Below are 12972 nucleotides of genomic sequence, written 5' to 3' on the forward strand. Positions count from 1 at the left end.
GAATGGCGAAAATTAACAAGGCAGGAAACCACAAATGTTGGAGAGGATGCCGAGAAAAGGGAGCCCTCTTACACTGTTGGTGGGAATGTGAACTGGTGCAGCCACTCTAGAAAACTGTGTGGAGGTTCCTCAAAGAGTTAAAAATAGACCTGCCCTATGACCCAGCATTTGCACTGTTGGGGATTTACCCCAAAGATTCAGATGCAATGAAACGCTGGGACACCTACATCCCGATGTTTCTAGCAGCAATGTCCACAATAGCCAAACTGTGGAAGGAGCCTCGGTGTCCATCGAAAGATGAATGGATAAAGAAGATGTGGTTTATGTATACAATGGAATATTACTCAGCCATTAGAAACGATAAATACCCACCATTTGCTTCAACATGGATGGAACTGGAGGGTATTATGCTGAGTGAAGTAAGTCAATTGGAGAAGGACAAACAGTGTATGTTCTCATTCATTTGGGGAATATAAATAATAGTGAAAGGGAATATAAAGGAAGGGAGAACAAATGTGTGGGAAATATCAGAAAGGGAGACAGAACATAAAGACTCCTAACTCTGGGAAACGAACTAGGGGTGGTGGAAGGGGGGGAGGGCGGGGGGTTGGGGTGAATGGGTGATGGGCACTGAGGGGGATACTTGACGGGATGGGCACTGGGTGTTATTCTGTATGTTGGTAAATTGAACACCAATAAAAAATAAATTTAGTTAAAAAAATAGAAAGCAGGGGTAGCAATCCTCATATAAGATAAATTAAAGTTTATCCCAAAGACTGTAGTAAGAGATGAAGAGGGACACTATATCATACTTAAAGGATCTATCCAACAAGAGGACCTAACAATCATGAATATTTATGCCCCTAATGTGGGAGCTGCCAAGTATATCAATTAATAACCAAAGTAAAGACATACTTAGATAATAATACACTAATACTGGGAGACTTCAACACGGTGCTTTCTGCAAATGACAGATATTCAAAGCACAACATCTCTAAAGAAACAAGAGCTTTAAATGATACACTCAACCACATGGATTTCACAGATATATACAGAACTCTCCATCAAAATGCCACTGAATACACAGTCTTCTCAAATGCACATGGAACTTTCTTTAGAATAGCCCACATACTCTGGTCACAAATCAGGTCTCAACCGATACCAAAAGACTGGGGTTATCCCCTGCATATTTTCAGACCATAAGGATTTGAACTTGAACTCAATCATAAGAAATTTGGTAGAAACTCAAACACGTGGAGGTTAAAGAGCATCCTGCTAAAAGATGAAAGGTCAACCAGGAAATTAGAGAAGAATTAAAAAGATTCATGGAAACTAATGAGAATGAAGATACAACCTTCAAAATCTTTGGGATACAGCAAAAGCAGTCCTGAGAGGGAAATATATCGCAATACAAGCCTCCCTAAAAAATTCGAAAAAACTCAAACACAGAAGCTAACCTTGCACCTAAAGGAACTGGAGAAAGAACAGCAAGTAAAATCTATACCAAGTAGAAGAGATAATAAGATAATAACGATTTGAGTAGAACTCAATGAAATAGAGACCAGTAGAACTGTACAACAGATCAACAAAAGCAGGAGTTGGTTCTTTGAAAGAACTAATATGATAGATAAATCCCTAGCCAGCCTTATTAAAAAGAAGAGAGAGAAGACTCAAATTAATAAAATCACGAATGAAAAAGGAGAGATCACAACCAATACCAAGGAAATACAAATGATTTAAAAAACATAATATGAGTAGCTATACGCCAATAAATTAGGCAATCTAGAAGAAATGGATGCATTTCTGGAAAACCAAAAATTACCAAAACTAGAACAGGAAGAAATAGAAAACCTGAACCAGCCAATAACCAGAGACAAAATTGAAGGAGTCATCAGAAACCTCCCGAGAGACAAAATCCAGGGCCGGATGGCTTCCCAAGGGAATTCTATCAAACGTTTAAAAAAGAAATAATACCTATTCTAGTAAAGCTGTTCCAAAAGATAGAAAGGGACTGAATACTTACAAACTTGTCTTATAAGGCCTGCATTATCTTGAATCCAAAACCAAGAAAGACCCCACGAAAAGGAGAATTATAGACCAATATCCCTGATGAATACATATGCAAACATTCTCAACAGATACTAGCCAATAGGACCAAAAGTACATTAAGAAAATTATTCACTGTGACCAAGTGGGATTCATCCCCAGGATGCAAGGCTGGTTCAATGCTCGTAAGGCAATCAAAGTGATAGATCATATCAACAAGAGAAAAAACCAGAACTATATGATCCTCTCATTAGATGCAGAGAAAGCATTTGACAAAATACAGCATCCATTCCTGATTAAAACTCTTCAGAGTGCAGAGGTAGAGGGAACATTCCTCAGCATCTTAAAAGCCATCTATGAAAAGCCCACAGCAAATATCATTCTCAATGGGGAAACTCTGGGAGCCTTTCCCCTAAGATCAGGAACACGACAGGAATGTCCATTCTCACCATTGCTATTCAACACAGTAGTAGAAGTCCTAGCCTAGGAATCAGATAACAAAAAGAAATAAAAGGCATTCAAATTGGCAAAGAAGTCAAACTCTCCCTCTTCGCCGATGACATGATACTGTGTATAGAAAACCCAAAAGACTCCACCCCAAGATTGCTAGAACTCATACAGCAATTCGGCAGTGTGGCAGGATACAAAATCAATGCCCAGACATCAGTGGCATTTCTATACACTAACAATGAGACTGAGGAAAGAGAAATGAAGGAATCAATCCCATTTACAATTGTACCCAAAAGCATAAGATACCTAGGAATAAACCTAACCAAAGAGGTAAAGGATCTATACCTTAAAACCTACAGAACACTTCTGAAAGAAACTGAGGAAGACAAAAAGAGATGGAAAAACATTCCATGCTCATGGATTAGAAGAATAAACATTGTGAAAATGTCAATGCTACCCAGGGCAATTTACACGTTTAATGCAAAATACCATGGACTTTCTTCAGAGAGTTGGAACAAATAATCTGAAGATTTGTATGGAATCAGAAAAGACCCCAAATAGCCAGGGGAATACCTAAAAAGAAAACCAGAGCCAGGGGCATTATAATGCCTGATTTCAAGTTGTACTACAAAGCTTTGATCATCAATCTTCTTCAGAGAGTTGGAACAAACAATCTTAAGATTTGTATGGAATCAGAAAAGACCCCAAATAGCCAGGGGAATACCGAAAAAGAAAACTAGAGCCGGGGGCATTATAATGCCCGATTTCAAGTTGTACTACAAAGCTGTGATCATCAATACAGTGTGGTACTGGCACAAAAATAGACACATAGATCAATGGAACAGAATAGAGAACCCAGAAATGGGCCCTCAGCTCTATGTTCAACTAATATTCGAGAAAGCAGGAAAGAATATCCACTGGAAAAACGACAGTCTCTTCAATAAATGGTGCTGGGAAAATTGGACAGCCACATGCAGAAGAATGAAACTAGACCATTCTCTTACACCATATATAAAGATGAACTCAAAATGGTTTAAAGATCCAAATGTGAGACAAGAATCCATCAAAATCCTAGAGGAGAACACAGGCGACACCCTTTTTGAACATGGCCACAGCAACTTTTTGCAAGATACATCTATGAAGGCAAGGGAAACAAAAGCAAAAATGAAGTATTGGGACTTATTAATCAAGATAAAAAGCTTCTGCACAGTAAAAGAAACAGTCAACAAAACTAAAAGACAACCTACATAATGGAGAAGGTATTTGCAAATGACATATCAGATAAAGGGCTAGTATCCAAGATCTATAAGGAACTTTTTAAACTCAACAGCAAAAAACCAAACAATCCAATCATGAAATGGGCAAAAGACATGAACAGAAATTTCACAGAGGAAGACATAGAAATGGCCAACAAGCACATGAGAAAATGCTCCACATCACTGGCCATTAGGGAAATACAAATCAAAACCACAATGAGATACCACCTCACACCAGTGAGAATGGCGAAAATTAACAAGACAGGAATTCACAAGCGTTGGAGAGGATGTGGAGAAAGGGAAACCCTCTTGCACTATTGGTAGGAATGTGAACTGGTGCAGCCACTCTGGAAAACTGTGTGGAGGTTCCTCAAAGAGTTAAAAATAGACCTTCCCTATGACCTAGCAATTGCACTGCTGTGGATTTACCCCAGAGATACAGCTGCAGTGAAAAACCGAGACACCTGCACCTCAATGTTTATAGCAGCAATGTCCACAACAGTGAAACTGTGGAAGGAGCCTCAGTGTCCATCGAAAGATGAATGGATAAAGAAGATGTGGTCTATGTATACAATGGAATATTACTCAGCCATTAGAAATGACAAATACCCACCATTTGCTCTAACATGGATGGAACTGGAGGCTATTATGCTGAGTGAAGTAAGTCAGTTGGAGAAGAACAAAGATTATATGGTCTCATTCATTTGGGGAATATAAAAAATAGTGAAAGGGAATAAAAGGGATAGGAGAGTAAATGAGTGAAAATATCAGTGAGGGTGACAGAACATGAGAGGCTCCTACCTCTGGGAAACAAAGATGGGGTGGAAGAAAGGGAGGTGGGCAGGGTGTTGGGGTGACTGGGTGATGGGCACTGAGGGGGAACTTGATGGGATGAGCACTGGGTGTTATGCTATGTGTTGGCAAATCGAACTCCAATAAAAAAATATACAAAAAAATAAAATATTTTAATTTTAAAATGAATAATCAAGATAATTTCTGAATCCCATTAAATGAAATGTTAAATAGCATAAATCTAATAAGACCTCAACTATATTTTTCTATTCTATGTAGTCTATTCTTCTCCTCCATTCCTTTCACTAAAATTTGTCAAATAATCTTAATATTCAAATTTTACTATATAAGTTTCTAACAACTTGGAAAATATATTCAGAAAGTACTTTCCTTCTTTCTTAACACTATTGATCAGCTTCTAACTTCTTTTCTTTCTTACCTCAACTCCCAGAAGGGCAGCCCAGGTTAAACCTCTCATTAAAGGAGGAATATCAATCCTCGCTTCTTTCCAGATTTGATTTTTTTTATATGGATAAGCCTATAGGTAAAAAACATATGAAAAATATCTCAAGTTACCAAGTACCATCTTTTTAATCTAAATAGTTCTGAATATACCAGTGATATAATTCAGTGAAGGTGACCTGCAATAAATTCCAAGTACCTGAAATTATTTTACCTAGCTTATTAATACATGCAAGTTAGTAGTGGAATAGTTTCCTATCCTCTGCAAATTGTATATAATATTATCAAAGAAAGGAGCTGAATCTACTGTTTTTAACCATTCCTCTCTATTTTGTGCTCTGAAAGAACTGTGATTAAATCTTAGAGAATAGTATTATAAGCTTTATATGGATTAAATAACATAAGTAACAAATTTTACAAATAACTTTGTTAAATACCTAGTGATACAGAAAGTATTCAATAAATATTAAGTTATTATTATGGTTACTTGTATATGCTTGCATATAAATTTGTCTTTTTAAAAATTTGTACTTTAGGAGGGATTTCTAGAAGAGAATTAATAGAACATAGGATAAGGATGTTGTTCAGGCTCTTAACAAAATTTCAAATTCTATAAACATTCTATAGAATGTTTTAACCAATTAACACTTACTCCAGAACAATGAGAGTTCTAATCTCAATATACATTTATTCACTTTGCTAATTCAATATGGAAACTTTCTATTATGGTTTTTTATCCATTTCTCTGTTTCAATGAAAGTCCTTTTACCTAATGATTTGTAAGTGTTCTTTAAAAAGCAAGGATATTTCTATTTTGTCTAATGCGGTTTTGCATAGATTCCTTCATTTTGTTTTTGCTTTTATTTACTGTGAACATGTATTATTTTTATTAGTCAGATAAAATAAGTCATAAGAGTTAGTGTTCCCATGACATCTAGATTCCCTAAGAATTACCAATGAAATAAAAAATAAAGATTGTATATGGATTCTTTGCACTTTAGAATCCCTACCTTTAGCAGTCTGTCAAAGAGAATGATTCTGTTTAGTTGGTACTCTGTGTCCCTCTCTCGGATGATTAAAGGGAGAGTGGCAGCTGCAGACAATTCATTATTGCTGTTTGAATGAGGTAAATTAGACTGGCTATAGAAGAGAAACAAAAGCAGAAAAATTGACAAAACATCTAAAATTAAGAAAACCCAGAACACCACATTTTTTGTATTCTATTTAGGAAACAATTTTCAAAGAAAATGTGTAAGCTTCTTATCAATTTAATATAAATGTAAAAGAAAAGTAATGGTAAAAAGTATATATCTATATATCTATATATCTATATATACTCACTCATCTTCAAGTAATGGGTAAAATGCTTCTCCACCAACATCTTTTAATCTCTGAATTGAAAGAAAAAATATTTATGATATTTAAGATCTGAGACGGAGACACTAAACTTTCTTTAAAAAGAAAAATGATGAAAAATTATATATTCATAAAGATAACAAGAAAACTATAAAATAGAATTTAAAATTCATTCCTATCATAAACATGCAAATATACCATGCCTCCAGGGATTGAGTTTAGCTGTAAAGAATATTGTTTTTTTACCTTCAGGCATTTCTCATAAATGTTAGACACCTATTATGATAGTTTTCCAACACAATGCAGAATTACTAAAATTAGTATAAAACTGAATAAATGGATAAAACATCTTTAAATTACATGATTATATGGAAAGGTACTTTTTAATACACATCTCTTAATTAAAAACGAGTCCAATTTATTTTTGCCTTGACATTAACACAAACTAAGACAAAAGTAAGGTGCTAATAAAAGGATTCAAAAGAATTTCTCACATCATACTTTGAACATGCATGACTCAAATAGCTGGTAAATCAACTGAAAAAATTCAATTTTCTTAAATATCTTTTTCACAAACTCATTACAGTAAATGTTACTCCAAATAATAACATTGCCAGGATTACAGATATTCTTCAAAAACATAAGAAGGCAGGCAATAGTAAAGTGAAATCTTAGACACATCCTAAGTAGGGTGATTAAAGTTAATGCCATCTTGCCTGCTGCTCTGCTCTTCAGTTCAACTTCCAACTTGAAGGCAGAGTATCTGCTCCTGTGGGGATTGACACAGAAGTTCAAGCTCTGTGTGTAGCCAGCATTAATCTTCTGTGTACTCACTCATGTGAGTTATGCTCAGAATTTTTAAAAGGCAAAGAAAAATCTTTTACCCATAACTGAGAATATGGCAAACATTGAATTTATGCCTAGCTTTTCTCTAAAATTTGATGTGCTGTAGATTTATCTCATTTTTGCCTCTAAACTTTTTGGTACTTCTTTTATGGGTTAAAGTTCCAAGGAGAAAAATAAGATTTTCTCAAAATTTACTGTATTATTAATATGTACATTATTTTAAAGTTTGGGTTTTACTGTCCTGAAAATCATAAACATTATAAGTAACTTCTCTGCATTTATTTGTTATTAAAAATTTAGCATATTAAAAGTAAAAAAAGAAAAGCAAAAATACAGAAAAGAAGGTAAAAAATATTTTGTTTCCATATTATTTTTAAAATCAGCAACATTAACATTTTTTCTTAATAATTATATTAAAAGGTACTTTAAATTTCAAAAGTGGAAATGTAAGTTCACTGAGAGGGTAAAATTGAAGCCTTGTATTCATTTAACTTATCTTCATATACCTTGGATTATATTTAAATCAAAGAAACAAATTAAGAGTAAAATCAAATCAGTCAAAACCATATATTTGGATGTAGTTTGTTTGTTGTTTTGTACTGCTACCTATTTCATTCATTATCCACATTCCTTCTTTCCCAAGACATAAATTTAGTGCATCATATGGTAATAATTATATATTTAAATTATCTATTCCTTGCATTATGGCAGGGAAGAGATTCTAATTCCCTCCTACTACATAATATATAAAATATTAAATCACAAAAAAACCCTCAAAATATAAGGAAAATGCAATGATATGAGACCCAAAGCTGGGCTTAGAGAGAGGATATAAGCTAGTAATAAAGTATATTGATAATTGTGGCCTAGGGTTTTAAGTACAATGGGACAAAGACTTGGGCATCTGATTAACATGCAGCCAGACTGGAGAAGATCCTGCTATATTCAAGTAAACAAAGAACTGTGTGTGTCCGGGAGCAGAGGGGAGGATATCCAACTTTACCTGCCTCTAGTCATTGATGTGGGGAAGAAGAATATCCGATACTGATTCTCTGTGGCTGTCCTGTCTCCACTAATAAGGTAAGGAGGAAAGCTAAGAAGCATATATAAAGGTCACAGCCCAGAGACACAGGTTCACTAAAAGGCTGAGACCAAACCAAAGGCTTATAGAACTCCTTATCCTTACTACCTTACCTCCATGTCAGTAGCGCTCCTATATAAAAAGGGATTCCAGCTGAAAGAACTGGAGGCCTCAGACCTCCAGTCTCTAGGGAAACCGAAAAGACACCAGGGGAAACAAGAACAATGGCAGTTGAGGAAACTTTAGCCTCTGACAAAAAAGCTACACCAATAGTAAACAACTAGATAAACATGACATCTTGAGCTAAAGGTCTATTTACTGTAGTTGTTTTTACAGATAAATCATGTTAGGGTTTCAACAAAAAATTGCAAGACATGCTAAAATATGAAAAAGACACTCTGAAGAAACAAAGTAAGCTTCAGAACTAGTCTCAGATATGGCAGAGAGTTTGGAATTATCAGGCCAGGAATTTAAAATAATTATGATTTAAAAAAATAATAATAAAATAACTATGATTAATATGCTAAGGGGTCTAAGAAAAAAGTGGACAGTATGCAAGAACAGATGGGTATTATAAGCATGGAGGTAAAAATTCTAATAAAGAATCAAAAGATGTAATTTATGTGTTAGAGAAACATCAGAAGAAGGAGAAATATTTGAAGTAATAAAGACAGAAATTTTCAAAATTAAAGACATCAAACAACAAAGGTCCAGGAAACTCTTAACATCAAGCAGGATAAATACCAAAAGAAAAATCTATACCTAAGAATATCATATTTTTTAAGGGACATCATCAAAAGTTAAAGGAAAAGCCACAGGTTAGAAGACATATGCATTACACATAGCTAACAAAGACTCTGTATTTGGAAATATTTATGAAGTCAAATCAATAAGAAATCACCCAGTGGAAAAAGTTGACAAAAGATATGAACTAGTAATGTACAGAAGAGGTAAACAGGCTACCAAGAAATATGAAGAGATTCATAACTGTGTTATAATCAGGGAATTAAAAATCAGTATTATAGCAAAATACTATTCTCTACCTTTTAAAGCAATAATATTTTTAAAGATTTTACTTATTTATTTAAGATAGAGAGTGCACGAGTGGTGGGGAGGGGCAAAAGGAGAGGGAGAAGCAGACTCCCTACTAAGTGGGGAGCCCAATGCAGAGCTTGATCCAGGACCCTGAGATCATGACTTGAGCAGAAGGTAGATGCTTAGCTGAGCCACCAGGAGCCTCTAGAGCAATAGTTTTTTTAAATTTGATAATACCCTGTGCTACCAAGTATACAGAAAAGGAGAAACCTTATATCCAGTGATGGTAAAAAGATACAAGTACTTTTGGGAATGACTGAACAATATATACTAAAGCTGAAGATGTAGTACAGATCCTGTTTCAGAATAATGTCACTTCTGGGCACATGCCTTAAAGAAACTCTGACATATTTTATGAGATTAGGGAGGAGTTCAAGGCTTCATGTGTATCTGTAAGATTTTATTAAGAAAAATCATTTGTTAAAATACCATTCTTACATTTCTTAGCTGGCATAATGACAATGTCACAGTTGTGTCATCTAATAGTGAGCTTCTATCTCGACCTTGTCCAAAGCTTTCACCATCTTCAAAGAGAAAACTGAAAAGAGATTGAAAAAAAAATAATTATTTTAATGAGCACACAAAATCTAATTTATTGCTTCTTCTAGAAATTAAAGTTATTTTAAATCATCATTTCCTCATCAAAGAAGGAAGGACTTTTTAGACTAAACAGATTAATTGAAAATATGCGACTGCTGGTTGAAATTTCACCAAACAATTCTCATTTTTAAATATAAATTGAGTTGGTATGAATACAATATATGAAATATAAAGCATTTTAGGAATATAGGAATGTGATTTATCTTCTTTGTTCATACAAGTTCAATGCAAAATTACTCTCTTGACAATATGTGTATGTGCTCCTGAGGAATTTTATTTGAGTGAGAAATGATAAAAGAAGAAAGAAAAATCATGATAGTATCTTCTTGGGAGAAACAACAGTGAATAATAAATGCATAAAATTTCTTTAGGATTTCAGAGAATTAATTTTGAGAATTTACATATACCTTGGAATTTCCATCATCTTATTTCCTGGTGTTTGCTTAATCCAATATATGAGAAATATAATTGACTTAAAAATCAGTTCAAGGGAGAGAAAAAGTAGAGACCCAGTGATCTACTCAAATAATTAACCTAAAAATTTAACATGTGAAGAAAAAATAATCATAGGTGATTTTTATTGTTACAATGATCAATCTAGTCCTAAAATCTAAAATTAAAAATTTAAAGCATTGGTGGAAATTCAAGAGATTGAGGTTCACATCTTTATGAATAAATACAAAGAGCAATGGAACAGTAACAATTTTGGTCCTTAGAGTTGTACTATTATTTAACTTTCAGTGTAGTTTATATGAGGATGTCCAAGATCTCACGGAGTTCTGCAGAGTTTTCACAACAGTGATTTAGCACTATGATGATCTCTAGGATAAACAATGAGGCCACAGAGTACATTTACATTTACAATTGTAATTGGAAATAAACAATAGTTACATATAATAGGCACACTAGTTTATTAACTCTTTTGAATATTACTATTCTTTCTGACTTATACATTTTTCATTTATTAAACATCAATTATTATAAGATATTCCTTAATTATAAGCCTACTTCAAATAGATCATAAAGCAAATTATTAAAAAACAATATTTATTTAAAATAATAAATTTTTTTAAAAAGATTTTATTTATTCATGAGAGACACAGAAAGAGATAGAGGCAGAGACACAGGCAGAGGGAGAAATAGGTTCCATGCAGGAAGCCCAATGTGGGAATTGATCTCAGGACTCCAGGATCACGCCCTGAGTCAAAGGCAGACGCTCAACTGCTGAGCCACCCAGGCGTCCCTGAAATAAATATTAATGGGAATTCTTTAATTAGAAGTCTCAGCCAAGAAAACAAGGTATTGGCTTCCAGTTGCTTTTATAATCACTTAGTTGGAAGGTCTACCAGAGAAACCCCACATTAAAAAAAAAATGTTATTACTATATTTTTTTTATTTCCAAGAGAAACTTTCTTTCCTTACTTGGGAAGTGTGCAGATAGGTGGTTTGGATCGAATGATTTCCTTGTTGACAAGTTCTTTCTCCAAGTCACCTCCAGCTAAACACCAAAGGTAATATACTTCTTCAATAGATCTTTCTGCCAGGTAATCACTGTTTATATCTATTAATGGCAAATGGAAAAGAATCAGAGCTATCACACTTTCTGTTTTTATTAAAAGGCAACAGCTAATATTCTCAAAAAAAAAAAGTAATTGAAGAACATAGTAAGAGTCCCTTTAGAAAATTCATACTATAAACTGCACAAAGGATGAAATGAAGATATACATATTGGATGTACATTCAGTTTCTTTGAGAAAAAGTGAAATTTTTACCCTCAATATTAGAGATATATGGGATATATATTCTATACAGATACCAGATATATTGGGCTCTGTGGGAAAGGGATAAGGGCAAAAAAAGCACTTGGGTAGGTAACTAACACAAACTATCCCATCCTTCATGTCTTGAGGCAATTGCTGCTTCTTCTGAAGACTCTCATTGTCCCAGGCACACTAGGATTCCACCACACTATGTTCTTATTGACCTTTATTTATAATAGTAACATAAATGTTTATTTGCCTTTCTTTTTGGTATGAATGTTACTTGCAGTTATAGTGTGTGGAAGAGCAGAAACTCAAAAAAAGATTTGGCTGAATAAATGCTTAGTATATATTTCCTGACATGACTTACACATCATAACTTCAATATGAGTATTTTATTGGTGTCACTAAAACACACATTCTGAGAGTTGTAATGAATGAAAAGAAGAAAGCTGATATTCCCTGATAATGTGGAATATAATCATATGGAGTTCTACCAATAAAACAATTTTTAGAGATAATTTATAAAGAGATAAATTATTAGAGATAAATTAGAGATAAATTATATAGAATATATGTATATTGATGTACTGGATATTCTACTAGGAATTAGAAAACAATTTTGGTATTAAGATTTAAGATGAAAATAGGACTTTTGTTTGTATAATAAATTTTTTTGGGTGCCACTTCCTTTTCTCGATTCTTAAAGTTCTCGGTCCAAAGCAATTTAAATTTAAAAGATTAAAATGTTAGGTTAGTTATATTTTAAGCAAATCCAAAATTATCTCTTCTCAGATAGGTATTGATAAAGCCTCACTAATATAATATACATATTGTTGATAAATGTAAAACAAAAATAGGATAAGGGTATTTTCTTTAAAAATAAGGCTTATATTGTTTTTTGTCTTATTTATCATTACCTTTACAGAGCTGACTGATATCCTCAGGCAGAGTTAAATCAGCACATCTCAGAGAAGATGAAAACAGACTGGCAGGTTTGGTAAAGGGAGTATACAAAGGAGACACGTCACTAAATACCTTGTCTTGCATTAATTCATCTGCAGTTGGCCTTGGGAAAAATTTAAAACAGAGTACGAATGAGATACAAATTTCATCATTAGAAATTTTTGATATCACTTATTTAAAAAGTTGTAAGATATAGAAAATTAATTTTCAAGTTATTCAGTTATAATTTATGTTTACCAGGGTATATCAACTTTCTTTTTTC

General features: G+C 33.6%; 1 protein-coding gene across 3 annotated transcripts in view; it reads right to left on the reverse strand.

Annotated features, from left to right (window-relative positions):
- TBCK (TBC1 domain containing kinase) overlaps positions 1-12972 on the reverse strand; it is a 229078-nt gene that overhangs the window by 143850 nt on the left and 72256 nt on the right. For all 3 annotated transcript variants that reach the window (XM_041758251.1, XM_041758248.1, XM_041758250.1), the window contains 6 exons: positions 12665-12813; positions 11407-11545; positions 9823-9922; positions 6348-6397; positions 6017-6146; positions 4984-5082 (listed from right to left, as the gene is read on the reverse strand). In XM_041758251.1, coding sequence (XP_041614185.1) covers positions 4984-5082; positions 6017-6146; positions 6348-6397; positions 9823-9922; positions 11407-11545; positions 12665-12813 — 667 coding nt within the window. The remainder of the gene's footprint in view (positions 1-4983; positions 5083-6016; positions 6147-6347; positions 6398-9822; positions 9923-11406; positions 11546-12664; positions 12814-12972) is intronic.

Source organism: Vulpes lagopus, chromosome 6, assembly GCF_018345385.1.
Source record: "Vulpes lagopus strain Blue_001 chromosome 6, ASM1834538v1, whole genome shotgun sequence".
In the NCBI taxonomy this organism is placed as follows: domain Eukaryota; kingdom Metazoa; phylum Chordata; class Mammalia; order Carnivora; family Canidae; genus Vulpes; species Vulpes lagopus.